The sequence below is a fragment of the Stenella coeruleoalba genome (assembly GCF_951394435.1).
Source record: "Stenella coeruleoalba genome assembly, chromosome: 11".
NCBI lineage: Eukaryota > Metazoa > Chordata > Mammalia > Artiodactyla > Delphinidae > Stenella > Stenella coeruleoalba.
The window spans coordinates 37,805,619-37,830,276 of NC_137157.1; the positions used below are offsets into that span (position 1 = coordinate 37,805,619).

Genomic DNA, 24,658 nt, shown 5'->3' on the forward strand with positions numbered 1-24,658 from the left:
CTCTCTTTGAGTATATCTCAAGCATAACAAAAAAGAGAAAGGATACACACACACACATACACACACACACACTCATATATGGAACTCTGAAATAAAAGACTGAAATCACTAAATCTTGAATAATGCAAGGTGAAGTGTGTTTCTCAGTGGAAAGCACAAGGGCTCTTGAATACAGGTGCTACTATTTTTTTTTTTAAAGACATTTACTTTTTAAAAAAATTATTTATTTTTTGGCTGCATTGAGTCTTTGCTGCTAAACGCAGGCTTTCTCTAGTTGCGGCGAGCGGGGGCTACTCTTCATTGCGGTGCGTGGGCTTCTCATTATGGTGGCTTCTCTTGTTGCAGAGCACGGGCTCTAGGTGCGCGGGCTTCAGTAGTTGTGGCTCGCGGGCTGTAGAGTGCAGGCTCAGTAGTTGTAGTGCACGGGCTTAGTTGCTTCACGGCATATGCTATCGCCTATGGCAGAATCAGAGCAAACATTAATCTTCCTGGACCAGCGCTTGAACCCGTGTCCCCTGCACTGGCAGGCAGATTCTTAACCACTGCGCCACCAGGGAAGCCCCAGGTGCTACTATTTTTAAGCAAGTTGCTTAACCTCTGTGAGTCTCAGTTTACTTATCTATAAAATGGGATAATAATACCTAATCCTCTGGGCTGAAAAGATAAAGAGAAACCAACCTAGCTCCAAGCCTGGCATATATATAAAGTGTTCAATAAGTATTTCTGAATTAATGAATTTCATTGAAAATAAAGGTGCCACAGAGGTAAATTAATATATATCATTTAATGAAAAATTGCACTGATTGTGTAACCAAATAGCTAAAAGTATAATCACAGGTGTTTTTAACAATTCCCTGATTAATACACAATTAGCAAGGCAACACACATGTGAATGGATCAAGTATATTGACCTTGATGAAACACTGTGTTTGATACAGGAGTGGTCCAGGCAGTTACTCAAGAGACTTAAGCATGGTCATATCTACCAAAGCAATACAGTAGATTAAGGATATTTTCTTATGTTTCTGCATGTCTCAATTAGAAATTCACAAGTGTTATCAGAGACAGTAGTTAGTTATTCATCCTTCATAAAAAAACAAAATCTAACAGATAATGAATTGTTTATTATTCATTTTTTACACCTGTGCAGACATACGCTAAAGGCATTGAACTTGCCACTATTAGAAATAATAACTAACGAATATATGGTGATTTGTGCTTTCTCGTCCTGTCTTTTTCAATCCATACAAAACCCTACAGAGTCAACAGAGAGGGAGAATGGTAGAGTAAATTTTCAATTAGGGAGCTCAAAGCATAAGTCCAGAAACATTCTATTAAATGTTTGGTGCTGAGGCTACATCAGGAAACAAAAAGACAAAAAGCCTAACATCATGGACTTCACAATCTGGGATTTGTATTGAAATCATGGCTTTTAGATTTATGAATCAAGCCACTAAAGTACATATTCACAATACAGGATGTTGTTAAGAACTACATTAGTGGCCAAGGGATTTGTATGTTCTTTTCGTCCTCAGTTATTGAATGAGGTTTGGTATTTTGTGCAAAGCCTTGGAACATACTCTGTTGTTGTTGTCCACAATTCAACTTCTGTCTGTTGTTTGATTTAGGGGAGGTGAATAATGATAATCCACCAGAATTGTTGCTTCTTCCTGTCTCCCACAGCACTTCCTTTCTACGGTGCTTAGAGCACTTACTGCTCTCATTTTTGCTCAGAGCTTGCTCATATTCTCACAACCAGCTCATTATTTGTCTCCCAACCTGTACTGAGCACTGTCTAGAAAAAGTGCCACATCTCATTAATCTTTGCATGGCTAGTGTCTAGCAGAGTGTTGCCATACAGTTCAGGTGGGATGTATGTTTGTTGTATGAATATATTTGTATATACTTTACTGTTTTCAAAGCACATACATGTGCATGATCTCATCAGACCCTCACAAAACTCAGTGAGATTGCAGGGAAGAATTAGTTCCCTCATTTTACAGAACCTCAGTGAGATTGAAGATTACAAATGCCCTTGTTTGACAGATGAAGAAACTGGGGATCAGTGAGAGATTTGATTTCTGAAAAGCACATAACTAAGACTTGAATTTCCAGATCAGTGTTCTGTCTAAACACTAAATGAAAATATAGGCATGCTGAACTATTATTTTCCGTTTGTCTTTAAGGTCTGTTAGGTGTTTGGCCAATCATTTATGACTTTCCCAAATCACTGGTGAAATCTTGTTTGTTAGTTTTTTTTCAAATGTAAACCATGAGATGGGAAAGTTTTCAGAAACCATCCATATTGTAATCAGAAGACAATGACGTAGATTATATGCAAATATTTTGCTGTAAAACTGTGTCTGTCTTCAGGAGTATATTGCTAGCCAAAACAATTCTGCTCTGTCATAGGGAAGGTGACGGAGGCAGCTTTGTCATTTCCAATCCTGAACCCATAGTCATCACCCTTCTGCTTACACAAGATTTCTATATGCCTCTTAATTTCTTGATCAAGAAAATGAGAGTCCCTACAGTGGCAAGGTAGTGAAAGCAGTCTGTTGGGGTGAAGGGGTCACAGCTAATAGTTGAAGGTTCTAGTAACTGAATCTTGATCAACTGACTCTAAAGTCACCCTTTTAAAAACATCATCTCCCATTAGATTACAGGCTACTGGAAGGCAGGGACTGTATTGAATCCCCAAGTCAGGCCATGGCTTAGTTCAATTCCTGTCACATATGTTAATTAATCAGCAAGTGGCAGCTCTGAGGGTCAGCCTGGAGGAGTGCTAGGGACATGGTTTTCAAACTTAGTAATAGAAACTTCTCTTTGTGTTTTTAATTGTTTTCTCATTGTGATTTTTAATTTAAAACCATTATTAAGAAGTTTGCTTGTGAGATAAGTTATTTTCTAGGCAATATACTCAGGTCCTTAACGGGGGCCTAGTGATGGAACTCTGTCTGTGTACTGTTATAAGTCAACATTCCAAAATAAACTTTAACAGAAATTAGCAGCAACTACAGTTAACCCCCAACATTTCTGAACTAGAAGCATTTTCTTTCTAGGGGATGGGATTAAGGGGTTGACAAATTCTCTTAATCCGAAAAAAATCATGTCTCTGCCTCCCTCCCCTCTATCCCCTCCATCCCCTCCCTTTCATTCTTCTCCCTTCCCCCAGACGCACGTACACTCTGACCATTTTGTTTGAGTGGAAAGTTGAAAGAAAGCAACACACTAGCTACACGCATCCAGCGATCCTTGGGGTGGAAGAGCAAAGTTCTAGGGCAGAGCCTTCCTTGTCAGAGCCGGCGATGCTTTCGCTCTCCGGTACCTGCTCAGCTTCACGCCGCATCTGAAGGTCTGCCCCTCGTGGAACAGTTGCGTCTCCATCTGGCTGCCAACCCACCCAAGCCTTCTCTCCTCCACAACCACCACCTTCCCTCCTTCCCCCCTCCTTTCCGTCTTCCCTCTCCACCCCGCCCCCAATCTCCTCCTCTTTTTCTCACTACAAGCGGTTGCTGATGCTGAAGCTGAGCGTCACTTCGGCTCCCACGGCAGACATGGCGACATTGACAGTGGTCCAGCCGCTCACTCTGGACAGAGGTAAGGGAGCAGCTTACCCGTCAGGCCACTGCGTCCCCTCTGCCTCCCCCTCTGCCCCCGCCAGCTCCCACCGGGACCGCCAGACGCGCTCGGGCAGGGGGAGCAGGGCAACGAGGAGGAGCGAAGAAGGCTTTCGCGCTGAGAGCAGGATACTTTCTTCCCCCTTTCTCTGCCCGCCACGTCCCCGGTGCCCCCTTCACGCCTCACTCGCCCGGCACAAGGGTGCCTTCGCCGGGCTGTGGCGTCCCCGCCGCCACTCCCAGCCCCTCGCCGGATCGCCTCCGGGCCGCCGGCTTTGTTGGAGCGGAGGCGCGGGGATCGCTCGGCGCCCGCTCGGGGCTCGGGGCTGGTGAGGGGCAGGGAGGAAGCTTGCCGAGCCGGGCGAGGGCGCCTGCAGCCGGAGACCGGGGAAGCCTGGCGAGTGAGCCGCTTGCCAACCTACGCTGCCGGGGGCCTGGGAGGAAGGAAGTTTGTCCCCGCGCCGGGGGGCGAGGGTCGGTCAGGCTGCGGGTGCCCGGGCAGCCGCCCGGAGGCGGACAAGGCGTACCCCGTGTGACCTGTGCCGGGGCGCAAGGCGGCTGGACTGCCGCGGCGGGGAGCTGACCTCGGCCGAAAGGGCAACGCGGAGAGCGGGCAGCCGTGCCGGGGCCGGGGGCGCAGCGTCGCGGCAGCCGTGCCCTGCTCTCCCGGGCTTCGCGCTCTGAAGGCGCCAGGGGTCGCGTCTGCCCCCGCCGCCGGCGGCTCTCCGGCAGTGGCAACTCACAGTTTGTCCTGCCCCAGTCAGCCTCGTCCTCTCCCAGCCCTGTGCCACCGCGGTGCCCGGGCTGCGGAAGGCGCTGGGACGCAGCGCAGGCTGGGTTGAAATTCAACTTCTGACCTCCGACCCTGTGCGTTCTGCTCTCTGACTTGACTGGGGAAGCAATGTTTGCTTCCTTCCCAGGCCCTCCCCAAGCCTAAGGATGGAAACCTCCGCTGCGATCTCGGCCTCTCCGGTGCATGCGTGCGGGGTTATACCTGTCCTTTGCGTGTTCGAGTTTCCTTTCTGGCTTCCGACGTCCAGTTATGAATGCGCTGAGTCTCACGACTCTGCAGCGGAGGACACCTCGTCCTGGTCCGCAGAGGCCGGATTTAGGACCATGGGCGGCCATTTGGAAATGGTGTGCTCAGATGAAAATGATTTAGTCCGATGTGCCTCTAAAAATATTCTTTCTAGCGGATTAAACTGGACTGTGGGGCAAGGCAAAAGAGCATCCTGCTGCGAGTACAGTGAAAAAGCCAGGGCAAACTTAGTGAGGTTTTTAATTTGGAGAGATTGTGGGTGACTTTAACGTAATCTGTTGGCGCCAGAGCGGATGTTATGTGGTGCCCATAGCAACCTTACTTGGGGTAGGAGTTGAAAGATAAAAAAAAATAATTGATTTTATGTTGGGAAATGTTGTTTTGCAAGCTAGTAAGTTAATAACAGTAGTTAAAAAGGTCAGAAATCCATTGCATAATCCATGATTTCTCCCCAGGATCATCATCTGCCCTAAGCAGGATAAATCCATTGCCTCTAAAAACGAGACAGATGGCAAGCTATTAGAAATTATGGATTTCCCAAGTATTTCTGTTTTAATGTAATGAGATCTTATATTGTCCCATTCCTAAATCATAGTCTTTAAACATCCCAAGTAAAACGACTACGTTAGGAGAGAAAACGAACAAGCAAACAAACTCCAAGAAAATTGCATACCTGAGGAATTTTATATACTACTACTACTAAAAACATTTCACTTTGGGGGGTCTTACTTTAAATGCTTGGATCAGTTGTGGAGAGGAAGTGCAATCAGACTAAGTTCTATTCTTTGTTCTTGTTCACAGCCAGACTGTACCTGTCCTTCCCAGTTGTGATTAGGTTCATGGAATAAGTAGCTCAAGAGGCAAGGGTGGGTGAGACAGTGAATGTATCTGAATAAATTCACCAGCAGCTCACTGCGAGGTCTGTAATTTACAGATGGTGGGTTACTGGCATCATTAATGTGCATGAAGTCAATACATATTAATAATTTCCCCTATACATTATTAAAATATAATTAACTGTTTAATTACATCATTAAATTGATGAAATAAACTGATAAAAATTTTCCTACAAGAAAAAAAATCTCTTAAAAGAGAGAGCCCAATAATACTTATCTGGCTGCTAGCTGTAGCTCTGATACTCACTTTGGAGTAGTTGGTTAGCCTCTTTGGGCATCAGTTTTCCTCTATGGCACATAAGGAGTTTGGATTAAATGATTCTGCCACTGTGCAGCTTTAACAGTCTAGAATTCAATGAATTAAAACTAGGACTCAGTTTCTGGTCACCTGCTGGAAGATTTTGCAGATCACTTCCTCTCCCACCTCTTCCAGGTGTCCTTTGACGTCCTCTGAGGTCACCCACTACTTTGGCGTCATCAAAGCATTTCTCAAACTCTGTTGCATCTATCTCCTCATTGAACGGAACTCCTTGAGGGAAGAGACCATTTCTAAATTCATCTTTGTATTCTCAGTGCCTGCCATAGTCCCTGATCACAGTAGAAGATCAAAAATTAATGTAAATTAGTGTAAGGGAACTAAGGATTGTAACAACTTAAGCGCCGTTAAAATATAAGGGTTTCATAGTGAACAGAGGTACAGCTCATAGATTCACAACATTTTGACCCTGGAAAGAATGGCAGGGAGAACATAGGCCAGTGGTTCTTAAACTTTCTTTTCCCCCATGCACTTGACAGATTTCCATCAGCAACCATAGCTCACTTATCTGTGATTATTAACCAAGGGGGATTGTGGCAGGTGAGCACAGGAGAAAAGGAAAGAAGACACTGCATAAAGCCTCCTAAGGGCATCTCATCAAGCAAACCCAAATACATGATCCATATGTATCCTGCTGGTTCTTTTCTAGCATCTTCATTTTTCAAATGAAAAACATGAAAGAAGCAATGATAAGAGATGTTTTCAAGGTTACTCTACTAGTTAGTGGGAGATTTTATGCTAAAATCTAATTTTTCTTGTTTGATGCCCTTTGGCATTATCAACAGATTCATCTGGAATCTTCAGGGCAGAGGTTTTAAGCAAACAAAGCAAAGCTATGGCTTGAAATTAAGATTGATCCCTCCCAGAATTCAAAAGATATCTGAAAGTAAGAAGCTCAGAAGTCTGCGCTAGTTTCCTGGGTCTTGTCTGGGAAGCAAGCCTTTGCCAGAACCAGCCTGGCCCCTGAAAGGACAAACAGGGTGGCTTCAGGTTTTCACTGCTCTGTGTGTATCCTAAACTCTTTTCCATCTGCCATTAAGACCTCAGATTACCTCTGTGGGGGCTTCTGGGTGGCTGTGGTCACAGCAGGTTCCTGTTCACGCTGGTCCCAGTCCTTAGGATTGCTTATTGAGTGCCTACCGCAAGTCAGACCCTACTGTGGGATTGCTATATACTGATGAGCTAAACAGACTACCACATAGTCTTCATGGTAATTAGAGCTTGGGGGGGGGGGGAAGAAATTACACACACACACACACACACACACACACACACACTCACTCATTCAAACCATTCATTTATTCAATAAATATTCATTTATCACCTGCTATATAAGAGATGCTACAGGAATGCCAGAGACAAAGTTTCTGATTTTAAGAGTCCAGTGGGGAAAACATAATAAGTTAGGAATTCATTCATTCATTCAACAAATTATTGAGTGTCAGCCTTATGGCACGCACTGTTTTAAGCAATATGGTGGTCCTAATGAACAAAGTAGATAAAGCCTAATGGAGTTTACATACTAATGAGAGAACCACACACTGAACAACACATAGGTATACAACTATAAGTGCTAGTGAGAAAAGTAAGACTGAATCAAAGAGAGTGATGGGCTGCTGTTTGAAACATGATAGTCAAGGAAGACCCTTTCCTCCGAGTTGGTGACATTGGAGAAGAGACCCGATTAAAGTGAGGAAGCAAACTTTGCAGGTATCTGGAAGAATGTGCTCTGGAGAAGGACCTCACGTGTGTATCCTGGGAGCATCAAGAAAGTCAGTGTGAAAATGTGAGCACAGGGAAGAGTGGCAAAAAATGGGATTTGTGAATTGGTGGCCAGGGGCCAGATGATATAAATTATAGTTAGGATTTTAGATTAGTTGAAAATATGAAGTGCTCTGAAGACAATAAACATGACAGGAGGATAGAGAATAATGGGGAAGGACCTATTTAGATGGTGTTGGTCATAGAAGGCTCACTGAGAAAGTAAAATTTAATCTGAGTTCTGGTGTATTAATAAGGTCCTTAGGAAAAGCATTATGGATAGAGGGAAGAATACAAGAAAAAGCTGTTGCACACGTGAAGCTTGGCTACCATCCCATTAATACCTCCATAACCAAGCAAATGACTGAAAAGAAAAATTACCAAGAAATAACAACACTCTAAGTATGCATCTGGGGCAGATAGTTGGTTATAAGTATACCAAGAAAATCTCAACTTTTTGCTTCTTACTGCTAGACTAAAACACTATATATTATAATTAAATTTTCAAAGATACCTTTTTTTAAAAATTAATTAATTTATTTATTTTTGGCTGCGTTGGGTCTTCATTGCTGCGTGTGGGTCTTTCTCTAGTTGTGGCAAGCGGGGGCTACTCTTCTTTGCAGTGTGCCGGCTTCTCATTGAGGTGGCTTCTCTTATGGAGGAGCACGGGCTCTAGGCATGTGGGCTTCAGTAGTTGTGGCTCGTGGGCTCTAGAGTGTAGGCTCCGTAGTTGTGGTGCATGGGCTTAGTTGCTCCGTGGCATGTGGGATCTTCCCGGACCGGGGCTCGAACCTGTGTCCCCTGCATTGGCAGGCAGATTCTCAACCACTGCACCACCAGGGAAGCCCCAAAGATATCTTGATCATTGTAATTTACATGTCACTATGCATAGATCTACATGTTGAACCCAAGTGGTCATAATACGAGATATATTCATTTTCAGTGTAATATTTTATATTAGACTGTGATGTAGAAAGTAGTAACTGTAATTTACCCTTGTGGCAAAGAGAAGATGCTGATCAGGAGATTAGTGTGGAATCATCTCTTCCAGAATTTAAAATATTCAGTGCAGTTCTTCCCTACACCTTTGCCCAGATTTTAATCTCTACAACCAGGAATGACCTTCAGCTAAAATCAAGGGAACAAAGCAGGGTGCAATCCATGATATTTAATACCATTATAACGAAGAACATAGGAATACTATACTATATTAAAAAATGCATGGATTTAGGCACTTTCCTTCAGTCCAGTAGCTCCAACTCTCCTTCACTTACCATCTCAAGGTCAGAAAAGATAATACAATGGAATTCTCCAAAATGTTACTTCTGCTTATCTTGTTGCCCTGATTTTAAGCAGAATGGCTTTTTAAAAAAACATGACTTATAAGGAAGTCTTTGCATGACTTATAAAGAAGACTGACAAAATCAATTCTTGGAGAAAAATGGATAATTAAAATAATTTCTATGAGTAATTGAAACTGTGTAATTTTAGGGGCTTCCCTGGTGGTGCAGTGGTTAAGAATCCGCCTGCCAATGCAGGGGACACGGGTTCGAGCCCTGGTCCGGGAAGATCCCACATGCCACGGAGCAATTAAGCCCGTGCGCCACAAGTACTGAGCCTGCACTCTAGAGCCTGTGTGCCACAACTATTGAGCTCTCGTGCCACAACTACTGAAGCCCACGTGCCTAGAGCCTGTGCTCCACAATAAGAGAAGCCACTGCAATGAGAAGCCTGTGCACCGCAACGAAGAGTAGCCCCCACTCGCCGCAACCAGAGAAAGCCCGCACACAGCGATGAAGACCCAACACAGCCAAAAATAAAAATAAAAATAATTAAATTTAAAATAAATTTATTAAAAACAAAAGAAATTGTTGGGCTTCCCTGGTGGCGCAGTGGTTGGGAGTCCGCCTGACGATGCAGGGGATACGGGTTGGTGCTCCAGTCCGGGAAGATCCCACATGCCGCGGAGCGGCTGGGCCCGTGAGCCATGGCCGCTGAGCCTGTGCGTCCGGAGACTGTGCTCTGCAACGGGAGAGGCCCCAACAGTGAGAGGCCCGCATACCGCAAAAAAAAAAAAAAAAAAAAGAAATTGTGTAGTTTTAAATATTTGAGACTTTGCTTATAACATGATCAATAGTTTACAATCTGCATTTAGGCACCTATATACAATAAAATGCTGGTGTCACAGCCACTGAACTTTTCTGTGAGTTAAATTCAACTTGGATACATTGCAAAAGTGTAAATGTAAATCTTGTTTTCTTGAATTCTAAACTAAGTTTTAATCTAAAATATTGATTAAACAAATTTTGATGTGTTTTCCCTTTAAAAAAATTAAAACTTTCGTCCTTTGAAAATTCTAATAGAAAACCAAGAGCCATTATTTTGTGGATTTCAAACTTATGAAAAAAAACATGAGTACAAACGTTGAATGCAAATGGAAATCCCATGAGTGCCACACTTTTCATAGAATTTGTGATACATTAAAAGTTTTCTCTCTTCCCTTTTCCCTTTTCAAGGCAAGCGGAGCTTATTACTTTATGTATTTCCCAATTCAAGCCTTGGGCAGCCTGTAGCTTTTCTAATCAGCTGTATTCACCAGTTTTTATAAAATCTGTATTTGCCTGAAAATTGCTTTTGTTCATAGTCCAAAGGGGCCTTCCTCCTCTCTCTCTCTTTGTTATTTATTTATTTTTTAGCATGAGGAGAAATTAAGGAAGAAGGAAAGTAAAAATTAAGCTAGTCTTTATGTTGTTTTAAAGTTGTGTGCCCTGATGGTTGTGATGGGGAGGAGAGAGGGGCTGACTATATTTTATGGCTCTTGTCCTAAAGTCTTTTTACATCAGCAGCCAGAATGTTTTAGTCTACAAACATTAAGTATTTGCTTTCTTTCTCATTTTTTCCATAAGCGTCACTAAACATTTAAAAACATATTGAATTTTTTTTGCAAATCAATATTTGAGTTTCTTTTTGCACTACTGTCACAAAATATTTTCCAGGAGTCAGAATCGTGTCATATTCACCTTTTCTTTTTGTTTGATAATGAAAAGTTACAAAGAGAAGGAACCAAATTTCTAAAAAGTCTTAGTTATTGAAAAAGGTATTTTCCATTTAATGAGAGTTTTATACACAGTTTTAAAATTGAAATTGAAAAATTAATGATTGAACTTCCAGGAAAAGAAACAGAAATCTGGTGAATACCTTCTAGTTTGGTGTGTCAGCCATCCAAGCTCTGAGACGTATTTGGTGTTCTCTGGTCATTTATGAAAGTAATGCTTTTGCTTTTGGGGTGCTTTTTCAGGATCACAGCTAGGGCTTAGCTATTCAATAGGGAAAAGAGAACATTTAGAGAGGAGTATCAAATGGGAAGATATGTGTATTGGGTTTTAAGGATGCTACTATAGGTGCAAAGCCAATACCTCTTGGAGAGAGTTCTTTACTTAGTTCTGACATCTGTCTATTAAGATATAGTCTTCATCAGGTCAGAGACTCTGCTGGATTTGCTTACACAGAGCTCAACACACTCTTAATATTGATTGATTGATTAATTGAATAAATGTATGAATGAAATTGACTTAGTTGGACTAGCTATCATGGAGTCATTCGTAATGCTAAAAAAAAAAAAGCCTTCCAACATATAATAATGTAAAAGTGGTGGCTACCTTACTTTGTCACTTTGCTTTGTGTGTGTGTAGCAGACCTAAAAGTGGAATGCTCTCCAGGGCCAAGAAAGGATGTGAGGTGCTGGTGTTGATACTTATACTTGTAGCCCTACTTCCATTGCTTGCATCCACCTGCCATCTTAACTTGTTAATTGAACCAGGCAAGTTAATGCCAGAGTACAACTGAAAAGGGTAAAAAAAAAAAAAGACAAAAAAGGAGGAGGGCTTGGCAGAATCTGCCCCCCCACCAACACACACACATAAGCTATACTGCCTTACTTTTTTTTTTTCCTTTTAACTACAAATGGATGAATAATAGAGCTATGTCCTGATAAACAAGTTAGAATCGATTTAATTTGAAATCACTCTGGGTTGGCAAATGTAAACACAACCTTAAAAGTCATGTAGATTAAATCAATGCTTTACTTCTGGTCTAAGTGATAAAGAGGTTTTTTTTTTTTTTTTTCTCCATGACTGACTTTTACTAAGTGATGTGCTAGCTGAATTTGAAGACTTGTCTATTAAAAGTAAAAGTAAATATACCCAAAGACTACTTGAAAAAAGTTGGGTTGAATTGAAACTTATATTGAAATTATACTCAGATAGTATCTGACTTGGACAGAAAACAAGGGCTTCTAGTTTAAACTGGTGGTAATTTCCTCTAGAAACACAGTAGCTATTCCAAGTCCAACTGGATATGCTATTTTTGTTTACTTGCCTACTGTGGTGATAGTTAATGATATTTCAGTATGAGCTCTGTTTTTTTTTTTTCTATCAAAGAATCATCTTTCACCAAAAAAGGAAAAAGGATAGAATAATGGGAATCATAGAATGACAATAAGATTTAAACCCCCAAGTTAGATGGGGAAAAAAACTCCATCAAATCATAGCTGGGTCTATTTAATGGTATTGAATTTGGAAATATGGCTGAGAGAATGCTGAAAGTGATTTTTGAGGAAAGTTGTCAAAGAGCACTAATTGCTGATGAACAAATATCCTGGCTTCCAAAAAGGTGTTAAAGATGTTTGGGGAAACTACAGACCGATCTACTTGTTGTTGCCTCCTGGAAGAAAAATTTAAGGCATATTAATAGAAGAATGTGATATTGGCACTTAAAAAAGAAAGTGGTGATCCCACAGAGCCTACATGGGATCACCAAGAATAGTTTTTTTTCAAATTTCAGGTGTGTGCCATAGCAATACTATAAACTCACGACAGCACAACTTTCATAGAAACACTGTGGAAAGTGTGAGGTATGTGAAGTGGATGATTACACTGTTGGATTTCTAGTGGTTGAAACACTATTCCAAGGCGATTTGGTTCTCTGTCCTATTCAACATTGTTACCAATATTTTGGATGAGTGCCATAGAAGATTTTTTATAAGTGACATAGAGCTAAGAAGAATAGCAACTAATTTGGCCAACCAAATCAGTATTCTAAAATTATAACTAGCTTGGAGTTTGGGATTAGCAGACACAAACTACTATATATAGAATAAACAACAAGGACCTACTGTATAGCACAGGGAGCTATATTCAATATATTGTAATAAACTATAATAGAAAAGAATATGGAAAAGAATATGATATAACTGAATCACTTTGCTGTACACCAGAGACTAACACATTGTAAATTAACTATACTTCAATTAAACTATATATATATAACAAATCTATAAAGAAAGTTTAAAGATCATATCTACCATTCACTGGTACCAAATCAATTTTCCATACTGAATAGAGAAAAACCCGTGAAACAATAGCAACAATTCAAAGTAAAATATATATATAATGTTTAATAGCCAGGTAAGCTCACAAATTTAGATATTTTAAAAAGTGTAACAAGAATGTAATGTTTTTCAATAAAAGTTGTTTGCCAAAATCTTTAAAATAAATAAATAAATGAAATTATAACTAGCTTGGACAGGGTACAGTAAAAGAGATAAAATTTAATGAAAATGAATGTATTCTTCATTCATTCATTCACCAGGAAAAGGGAGCCAGCGCTGTCTATTCATTGCTCTTGGTTCTAATGCCCAGTGAATACTGCCCCACTGGACTCCACTCAACCACCACTAAAACCTCAGGCAGGCCCTGTACCTCAGTCAAGCCCTAATGATTCAGTTCTGGGTCGAGACAGGGATGGTTTAGTATGGCACTTAAAACATGCACCCCAGGACTTCCCTGGTGACGCAGTGGTTAAGAATCCGCCTGCCAATGCAGGGAACACGGGTTTGAGCCCTGGTCCGGGAAGATCCCACATGCCGCAAAGCAACTAAGCCCGTGGGCCACAACTACTGAGACCGTGTGCCACAACCACTGAAGCCCACGCGCCTAGAGCCCATGTTCCGCAACAAGAGAAGCCACCGCAATGAGAAGCCCGCACACCGCAATGAAGAGCAGCCCCCGTTCACTGCAACTAGAGAAAGCCCGCCGTGTAGCAACGAAGACCCAACGCAGCCAAAAATAAATAAATTAAAAAAAAAAAACAAAAAACATGCACCCCAGAGCCAGCCTGCCTGAGTTTGAATCCTAGCTTTTCTATTTACTAACTCTGTAACTTCCAGTGTTACTAGACTGTTTTGAATCTGTTTTCTTGTCTGTGAAATGGGAAATGATAAAAATAGCAGTGACTTCATAAGGTGGACGAACCTTAAACGAGTTAATACGTGCAAAATACTTAGAACAGGCCTGACGCGTGAGCACCACTCAACAATGATAATTATTTCTTCCCTGAGTCCTCAAAGTCAAGGAAGACATCCTTCGATATCCGCCGGATATTGGTTCCAGGACTCCCTGCTGATAACAAAATCAGAGGAAGCTCAGACCCTTACATAAAAAGGTGTGATACAGTCAGCCATTGTTTCTGCATCCGCAGATTCAAGCAACCATCTATCTGCAATTAGTTGAATCTGTGGATGCGGAACCCCCGGATATGGAGAGTCAACTGTACTCCCACCCTACTGCCAGGAGGTAAGGACAGATACTGTTTGTTGCCTTCAAGCTATACTAAGAGGCAGAGACCGTGTTTATTTTGGTATGCTGTAGAAGCAGGAAGCATTTGGAGATGCCTGGGGGTCAAAGCAAATATTTCCTGTATAAATACCTAATTTGCCTGCTCACTCTTTCCCTAAATCCTTTCTTTCTTGATGCTTCTATAACACTAATTTTCATAATTGTACTAGAGCACTTACCACACAATATAGAATTTTTTCTTTTACACTGCCGTCACCGTAACAACATAAGTTATTTATATTCATCTTTGTGTACCCATTGCCTATCACAGTGCCTGAAAGACATGTGCTCAAATGTGTGCTGAATAAATTAGTGTTGTTTTCTTCAAATACTGCATAGCAGTCAGGGGGTAAAACTAGGTGAGTTAGCAAAGGATACAAGATGACAGATTTTTTTTTTTTTTTTTTTTTTTTTTTTGCGGTACGTGGGCCTCTCACTGTTGTGGCCTCTCCCGTTGCGGAGCACAGGCTCCGGACGCGCAGGCTCAGCGGCCATGGCTCACGGGCCCAGCCACTCAGCGGCATGTGGGATCTTCCCGGACTGGGGCACGAACCCAGTCCCACCAGGGAAGCCCAGATTTTTTTTATTCAAGAAAAAATCCCCGGGGCTTCCCGCGTGGCGCAGTGGTTAAGAACCTGCCTGCCAAAGCAGGGCACACGGGTTCGAGCCCTGGTCCGGGAAGATCCCACATGCCGCGGAGCAACTAAGCCCGTGCACCACAGCTACTGAGCCTGCGCTCTAGAGCCCGCGAGCCACAACTACTGAAGCCCGCGTGCCTAGAGCCCGTGCTCCGAAACAAGAGAAGCCACGGCAATGAGAAGCCCGCTCACCACAATGCTTCAACTGGAGGAAAGCCCACATGCAGCTACCAAGACCCAGCACAGCCAAAAATAAATAAATAAATAAATTTATTTTAAAAAAAAAGAAAAAAAAATTCCCCACATTTATTCTGTTCAAAATTAGAATGGGTGCCTTCCGGGAATTTGTGAACATTCCATTACCAGATTACTGGAAAAGTACAGGCAAAACTTGAATGACAAATTGGAAAAGTTGTTACAGATGGACTTTATGATTCGGTAATTGTTAAGGACAGGGACTAGAGTTTATGTAGATGTTCAGGGTTTTAATTTTATTTTATTTATACAGATATCAGAAGTGTACTAAACAGGGCTTCCCTGGCGGCGCAGTGGTTGAGAAGTCCGCCTGCCGATGCAGGGGACACGGGTTCGTGCCCCGGTCCGGGAAGATCCCACATGCCGCGGAGTGGCTGGGCCCGTGAGCCATGGCCGCTGAGCCTGCGCATCCGCAGCCTGTGCTCCGCAACGGGAGAGGCCACAACGGTGACAGGCCCGAGTACCGTCAAAAAAAAAAAGTGTACTAAACAGTTGACTGGGGAAAATATAACCAAGAGTGACTTTTTGACTCTTGTTTAGTGCTGTTTAATTTTGAAGCATCACATGATGCTGAGAGAGGCATACACGTGCCAGTCGGGGGTGTGAGCACTGGATCCAGACGTCTGGGTTCAAATCCTATCTATGCCTGCCTCTTCCTTAGCTCTGTACCCTTGGCCTGTTAATATCTTCTCTCTGTCCTTTACTTTTCATCTGTAAAATTGAAAATAATAATAGTTTCTATCTCTTAAGATTACTGTAAAAATTAACTAAGAAAACATATGCAAGTGCTTAGAACGCTGCCAAGTCCATAGTAAGTGCTCAACACTGATTGATTATTCCCCACCCCTTCTCCCCAGAGCATGTGTTTTTCCCAGTGCAGTAAATGAAAAGTGCACAAGCTTTGGATTTAGACGGATATGGATTTGAATTGCAGTTCTGCCACTTACTATGTATGGAAGCTTAGAATACTGCTTACTCTCTCCACATTCTGTTTCTTTCATTCTTAATATAGGAATAATGACACCCACTTTATGGCTGTGGTTACATAGGCTGTGGTTACCTAGGCTTGCAAGGCTAAGGTTCTTCCTTAGGCTTGCAAGGAAAAGAGAATGAGAATCTACCATGTGGCAGGTACCGAGTCAAAGGCTGGGGGTAGAGCGTGCGGTCCAGGGGAGACAGACATGAAACATAATTTATGATAACATAGTTTGAGTATTATAGTAACAGCTCACACATATTGAGCATTTACTACGTGCCAGGCATTGTGCTTAGAGTTTTTCATATTTCATTTCAATTAGTCCTGAAAACAAACCTCTGAGGCACATGCTATTAGTATTTTGAAGATGTGGGAATTGAGGCAGAAAGAGGCTAAATAAGGGGATTGGAACTCAGTCTGGTTTATATTGTGACCTTGAGCTTAATCACTATGCTACACTGTGGAGAGCAAGTACATAGGTCTGTAACAGGGTCTGTAACAAGACTTGAGGGACGTGGACTTGTAAGGGATGGCAGACACGGAGGTGCTTGCAAAGGCTTCAAAGAGCAGACAGACTGGTAGGAGGCACCACCAGGACAGTATGTTCAGACAAAAAGGAAAGAATTTTATTCAATGCTTATAAAAGGAGTGTATACTAATGCTGGTAAAGACTAATTTAAGTGATGTATTTTAAAAGTCTATTATTCGAAATTATTCGAAAATAGCAGGTGTTTAATAAATGGTTGTGCTTATTATTAATCATGTTTATTACTTTCTTGGTACAAAAGATCAAAATACCCAAATATGGAATTAAAAGAAAGTCTAGCAAGATTCTGTTCCTTCTTTCCATGCTGTGCCAGTGAACCAAGACATTATGACTGTGACATTTAGATTATCTTTCAGTGATCTGTCATGCGCAGATAAAACTTCTTCATATACTTGGAATTTTGACAGGCTCACAGAGGGAGTTGAAAAAGTGATAATAGGGCCCCAAGTCCCTTTCTGTACAGTCTTTGCTGTTAAGTGAGACAAGTGCAGCACAACCTGAGTTTCAGGCGTGAAGAGAAAATTGTGACTTCTTTTCTTCCTTCAAGATTGGCTCTAAATGGCCTGAAGGGCATAAACACACTCTGCTAACCCATGATCTTTAAAATATATGCCTTGAAGTTTTAACATGTGTTTCAGTGGCCCAAGCCATGCTGTATTTGCCTAGCATTAAATGTGGGAGAGATGATCCATCTAAGTAAACTGATCTCGGAGAGGCAGCAGTGAGTGGTGGCATGAGGCAAGATCTTAATTCCCTGCCCAGGAATTGAACCCGGACAGCCTGGATGAAAACCAGGAATCCTAGCCACCAGACCCCCCTGGTTCTTGCCTCCTAATAAAAAATACATTTCTCACGGAGGCAAAAACTGTAAAAACACGTACAAAGTTTATTATTGGAGACATAGCACAACAAGAAGTGGGAGAGCACACAGAGAAACGGTTGGTTTAGTTAAGATAGAAGCAAGGCAGAGATGCACACCCGGAGAGAAAGGTGTGGGCCTCCTCCCTAATGAGGAGGCATGAAGGAAAGAGACTGTTAAGTCATCTATATAGGTAAGTTCTTCCGGGTCTTTGTTTATCTTTGGCCAATTATCTGGTTTCTTTTTCCACACCTGCCCTAGGACTTTCCCCAACATGTGTGCACAACTTTTTTCCAAGATGGATCACAGCCCAGAGGCCTATGGGACAGCCTTAGCATCACAAATTATGGGGTGGCGCCCCTCCTTTTTGACCCCCAAGGAGCCTTTCTGCGCATGTGCAATGTTTCCCTTGCCCTAAGGATGGGAAATGTATGACCTCCTGATCTTTTAACAGGGTTTAGCCCCTCTCTATCCCTGCCATAAAAGTGTCCAATGTCCAGTTATCTACCCTATTCCTGTTGCTGTTTCTTATATCGAAGTGCAGATCTCGAAATATAGAGAGGAGTCCGGTCATAAATATGTAGTCCGGAGCCCGTTTTTCTCTTGCCTCAGGAAGTGTAAACAGGGGGCTGGTAATGAAAGTCCAGCCTGGAGCCCATCTTCTTCTCACCCCAGGAAGTGTGAACAGGCCAGGTGTAAATGTCTGGCCTGGAGCCCATCTATCTCCTGCCTCAAAACCTTACAGATAACTAAAAATTAATCAATGGTTAATTTTTAACCATTTTTAACCCGAAAATATAGGATTCATTTTCTTTCCTTCTCTGGTATAGTATATGTTCTCTAGAAAATGGAGCTTTTGTAAAAGAATAGTGGAAAATAAAACAAGTAAGGCAGGACAGCAATGCATATTACTAACGGAATGATGAGATATTTATGTGGATGGCTCAAAGGGCAATTCTGCATCACTCCAGCTTCTCAGACCTGTTTTAGTTAGTTGAATTTGACAGATACATGCCTCTGGATAAATAAGGTATTCTGGATCATGTAGACACTCATTTCTTCTGATGACACACATTTTGCAAGTATTGACAGTTTGGCTTCCAAATGATAACTTTGAATAGCAAAGTATTAAGATTGTATATGCTACTGACTGAATGTTTTTGTCTCTCCCTTCCCCATTCATATGTTGAAATCCTAACCCCCAATGTGATTTGGAGGTGGAGGCTTTAGGCAGTAATTAGGGTTAGATGAGGTCATGAGGGTGGGGGTCATGATGAGATTAGTGTCCTTATAAGAAGAGACTAGAGCTCTCTCTTCGCCCTGTGAATATACACCCACAAGGTAGATGGCTGCAAGCTGGGAAGCGACTTGCACCAGAAACTGAATCTGCTGGCAGATTGATCTTGAACTTCCCACTCTCTAGAACTGTGAGACATAAAGATGTTTTTGAAGCCACTTAGGTTATGGTACTTTGTTAGAGCAATTTAAGCTAAGACAGTATAGCAATCATCACATGATCTTAGCCTCGGCAATCCTCTATCCTAAGTAGTTGAACACATTAGCTATAGGCAAGATAAGTTGTACACAGATGCACACTGAGGTATACCTAATTTCCTCCTTAGTTGCATCTTTTTCCCTGTGTGAGTTTTGAAATCTTTGTCTTACATGTACTAACAAGTTTTCAGAGCCTCTTCTCTTGGATTGTTCTCCATTATTTTCAAATACATTGAATTCTTTAAATACATTTACTTATTTTTTTCTTAGCAGTTTCTCCTGGATATTTTTCGAGATGAAATTTTCTATTTGTAAATTACGCATTTTCCAAATGTAAAGGAGCTGTATCTAATCATTTGTCTTACATTCAAACCATACTTTACTGATCTAATATTGATGTAGGCCTTTGCTTATTTTGCTATAAGTCTTTCTTTTAATGTTTGTATTGTGGGGGGGGGGTGTTGGCTAGGGTCGACAGTGTGTATCTTTAACTTATCACAGCCTTCCTTAAAATAATATACTTCCAACTGCTGCCTCTTGTCTTTTGTGCTATTGTTAAATCTATGCTGTAAATGCATAATTCATTGCTACTAATTGTGCTTTAAACCAGGACTCACAAGTTATAACCCCCAAACCAAATCCAGCCTGAGAGCTAAAAATGTTTTTTTCATTATTTTAAATGGTTGGAAAACTCAAAAAGAGAAATATTTTGTGACAGTGAAATATTTTAATACAATGAAAATTGTATTAAATTCAGATTTCCATGTTTATAAGTAAAGTTTTATTGGAACATAGCCATGCTCATTAATTTACATGTTATCTATGGCTGCTTTCAGGCTACAGTGGCAGAGGTGAGGAATTTCAGAGACAGAGACCATTTGGTCTGTAAAGCTTCAGCTATTTACTCTCAGATTCTTTACAGAAAACGCCTGCCAACCTCTGCTTTTAGAGCATTAAAGAAATAGAAAAGAGAGAATGGCCTTTACGTTTGCATTCAGTTGAACCATCTGAGTTGCTTGACCCTCAGCTTGCAGTCTTCCTTGTACACCCGTGTCCCAGCTGATTCTTGCTCTTTGCTCTTACATTCCCACAGGGGTAGACTACTGTCGCTCCTTTCTTGGTACTTACTAGCCTGGTGGTGGGGGACAAAGGAGCTTCTCTGTTGTCCTGGCCCAGCCTCGGTCTCAGGAAGACCCTGTGCCTGAGTCTCAAGGATGGGGCTTTCTCAATGATGCTGCCTCTTCCTGGTCTCCCAGACTAAACTCTGGCTTCATCCTTGGAGGGTCTTGGTGGGAGAGCTCCCTGCCCCTCCCTCAGCGGTAGGGGGCCTCTAATAGTATTGGTATTGGATCCTGGAATTAACACTGTTTCCTGCTTCCCTCTCCCTCCACCTTGGCATACAGGTTTTTTCTTTTATCTGTCTCCCAGTTGTAACAGGTGTTTACCTTTACTCTTAACTCTGACCCATTCTTTCTCACGAGCTCCCAGTAAAAGTTTGTAAAAATTGCCTGTCTTTGCCACTCCCAGAGGTTTTATATTGTCATGCTAGCTCACATTTGGACTTTCATCAATCAGTTAAACACTTTAGCTGAATTCTTCTTCCCCATTTGTATGGCACTCTTCTGCCCATGCTCTGCCACAGATGAGTGAGCCTGTGCTGGGTGTGAGCCTGGCTCACCTCCCCTCTCTGCTTGGATGGGTTTCTATGCTCTTCAAGGTTCCTATACTATTACAGTTTTGCAAAGTTAACTTATCCTATGTGAGCTAAAATTCACACTAACCTAATTGAGTAAGAAGTTGTGTTCCCAGTTGGGAAGACAGACTTTGAAAGCATTTTTGCAGCCTGGTTAGTTTTTGGTATTTATCTGCACATCTGAGCGACTGTTTGGTTAGGCAGACTGTCTTTATGTTGTTGCTCATACTTCATATTAAAATCCAATTCAGAGACTAATTTGAGTGAATCTGTAATATGGCAGACTGAGCTAACACAGAACCTCTCCCATTACAAAGATCAAGATGTGCTACATAAAATCTAACAATTAAACTCTCTACAGCTTAGAATGCAAGTGAGAAAGCATTATCTCCAGGTGCCAGGAATGAAAGGGGAAGTGAAGGCTGGAATGGCGGTGGTATCACGCTGACATCTTGGTACAAGTGGACGGAGGGAGATGAAGGGGATGCCAAGTGGTCCCAGACTGAGAAATAAGCCCCATGACTGGGGGCAAAGCAGGAAATGAGGGTGACGTGTTAGATCTTCATTATACCCATACCCTAAACTGCATTGCTTAGCTTGGAGTCTGAATATATACCACTGAGCTGGTTCAGGAAACTTTTTCTCAAGGAACTTACATAAAACGAGTCCTAGCCTAGGACAGACTAGAGGAAGTAAAATGAAAGCACTCTTAAGAAGCATTCAGCTACATTACTGGTTTCTCATAGAACAAACAATCCCTGCCAAAGGTGAGCTCGCAAATAAACATTAGAAATGAATGAGAAGGAGGTAGAACATTCGAGTGAGTCAGTGCTGACAACAAACCAGGGGGTTAGTGAGCCCTGTGTTTTGGGCAGAAGGAACAGAAATTCAGAGAGAAGAAGGAAGCTATGTCTGAAAAACTAAAAGAACTTGATATAGAAGAAATCAGAAAGAGACTATAAACATATTTATAATGATTTTAAAATGCACTTTAAAAATAGAAACTATAAGGAGAGAACATGACACTGAAAAAATAAGTGAATTTGAAAAAGATTCCTGAAAAATATGAGAAAAGAATACTAAAAGCAGATTTTTTAAAAATAAAATGACATTAAATTATATTAAAGTTTTGAAAAACTTGAAAACTTCTATTTATAAGACTTTTTTTGTTTTGTATTCACATACAGGAAAATAATTAGCACCATTTTCACTTTATCTGATCCTAAGGGCTTATATTAGAAATGACTGTGGAACCTGAAAGGAAGCTCTTCTTGGTTAAGTATCAAAACAGCCAGGAACTGGGGGTAAGGCTTATGTTTGGTTTTGATTTTCTGAGATATTAATCTGATCATGTCATTCCTTGCATTAAACTTTTTAGTGGCTTCCCATTTTCCAATATTTTAAATATATCTTAATATGTTCTTAATTTTATTAACTGATCATATGCCAAAAATTATTTATGTATAGCCTTTCCCCTTTATTACTTATGTTCCAAATACCTAGAACACAGCCTGGCACATTGCAAGTGTTTAATAAATATTTGTTAAATAAAATCAGGATCTTGGCAATGTTGTTCTCTTTGTGGGGAGAACTCTTCCCTTCCTCTTCCTCCCGTTTCTTGGCAAATTCCTACTTGTCTTTTTAGCATTTGGGTTTCAGAGTCCTCAAAAACTCTTGTTCCCTGAGCCTAGTTTAGTTCCCTCTGTTTTATGCTTCCATAGCACCTTATAATGCCCTTTTGTAAATTCACCCAATTATTCACTCGATTCTTGAGTGCCTACTATGTCCCAACTCCTGTTCTAGGTCCTATGTAGTGAACACAGACAGAATTTCAACTCTTGTGAAGCTTATATGGTAGTGGGGTGGAGGTGGAGGATGACAAGACAAACAAATAAGTACATAGTACTTTCTATAATTTTAAGTAATCTGAAGAAACATGAAGCAGGTTTGCGGGGGTGGTGGCGGTGACAGAGCCAAGGAAAGTAGGGGTGGATCCAGGGAAGTCCTCCTGTATTAGATACAGTAAGTCCCCTGCATACAAACGAGTTCTGTTCCAAGAGTGTGTTCATAAGCCCAGTTTGTTCGTAAGTCCAACAAAGTTAGCCAGGTACCCAACTAACACAATCGGCTATATCGTACTGTTCTGTAATAGGTTTATAATACCTATCACCACTGCTTTTACGCTTGTTTCCGGACATCCTGGGCTTGAAATAAAGATGCTGTACTACTTGAAATAAAGATGCTGTACTACTATACAGTACTGTACAATAAAGTACACAAAAGCACAACCACTTGTGGAGGATGCACGCACCTGACAATGTAACCCAGACACGTGAAGTAACTTATGTGATTGGACATGCGAATGCACATTCGCGTCTTTGAAAGTTCGCAACTTGAAGGTTTATATGTAAGGGACTTACTGTATAAGTAAATAAGTAGTTTTCCCCGAGGATAACTGGGAAAAAGTAGCACAGAGGAAACAGCAAGGGTAAAGGCCTTGAGGCAATAATGTTCTGAAAGTATTTTAGGAACAGCAATGAGCCCTGTGCCTGGGGCACAGTCAACAAGGGAAAGGGTAGAAAGAGATGAAGACAGAGAGGCTTTGGGTTTTTTTTTTTCTTTTCTGGACAAGTGATGTCATTTTAGTTGTTACAGTTATCTCTGGGATGGGCAGGGCCAAGGGGGAAGGCGCAGGGTGTGGCTTCTGGATGGATAGTCCTAGGAAAGCCAAGTCCTAAGGGTGCAGCCCCGGGAGCAGCCACGAGGTGGCGCCAGGCCGCTCCCGGAACTGCAACCCGAGGCTGGGGGCTGGGAGTCTTGATGATTCCCTGGGACGCCAGGCCTCGCCCTCCACCGGGCTGGTGGGCCCCCGAACACCCTAGAGGGGTTTCGCTTCCGTCCGGGGTTCCGAAGATGGTTCCCATATGTTTGAGGGGCAGTTCAGTTGTCCCAGCCTGGGGACTGCCACCGCAGAGCATCCACCGCAGCAGGTCTGCGCCCAACTCCTTTCTGAGCTGCTGGAGCGGTCGGCGGTCGGGACAGGGGGCCCCAGGCAGCCTCGTCACCACGCAGCTGTAGGTAACCCGCCGCCGGACATGGTGACTGCGGCCGCTGAGGGCCACCTGGCTGCCCCCGGGAAGACGGCGGCCTGGACGCGTTCCGGGAGCCCAGCCGAGCACTGGAGGTAGGCCAGCGCGCCCTCGGACTGGAGGAGGCTGACGCTTGCTATTTTGAGGACTTTGGCTTTTAGTCTAATATACTAAAGCCACAGATGGTGGGATTTTTAGTTTGAACGGGCTAGATTAGTTGGGAAGTAAATAAAAGAATCCAGACCGGAGATGACGGTGGTAGGGATCCGGGTAGTAACAGGAAAGGTAGTGATGAATGGTCAAATTCTGGACACGCCTGGAAGACTTAGCCTGCAGGATTTGATGCAGGTTTGAGTATAAGGTGTAGGAGAAACAAAGCAGTTGATGAAGAATCAGGTGTTTGTTCTGAGAACCTGAAAAGATGAAGTTTCACCTGAGATTGGAAAGACTCCAGAAGAGCGTAGGGGGAGGGGTTTACGTCCAGGAGAAATACCGATTTTGGATGTGTTGAGATATCAGACGCTAGAATGAAGAGTTTGAGTTGCCAGCTGTATAAAAACTCTGGAGCTCAAGGGAAGAGTCCAGGATGGAGATATAAATACGGGAATTATCAACGTATAGATGGTATTTAAAGCCATCTGGAGGATGAAAAGATGGGACGTTTGATGACTCAGCTCTGCGTAATTACAACACTTAAAGGTTGAGAAGATGAGGAAGCACCAGCCAGGGAGGAAAAGCAAAAGACAGTGGTGATCAGAGGCCAAGTAAATGAAGTCTTTTAAGAAGCTGGGAAAGCTTATC

General features: G+C 42.2%; 1 protein-coding gene across 7 annotated transcripts in view; it reads left to right on the forward strand.

Moving 5' to 3' along the window:
- The window catches only part of LIN7A (lin-7 homolog A, crumbs cell polarity complex component), a 390,131-nt gene that overhangs the window by 104,282 nt on the left and 261,191 nt on the right, over positions 1 to 24,658 (forward strand). For 5 of the 7 annotated variants that reach the window (XM_079936906.1, XM_079936904.1, XM_079936909.1 and 2 more), the window contains one exon: positions 3,176 to 3,600. In XM_079936906.1, the coding sequence (XP_079793032.1) occupies positions 3,519 to 3,600 (82 nt within the window). In that variant the 5' untranslated portion in view covers positions 3,176 to 3,518. Of the gene's footprint in view, positions 1 to 2,599; positions 3,601 to 23,639; positions 23,953 to 24,658 lie in introns of those variants that run through there. The other 2 variants (XM_079936908.1, XM_079936911.1) reach the window with 2 other exon arrangements.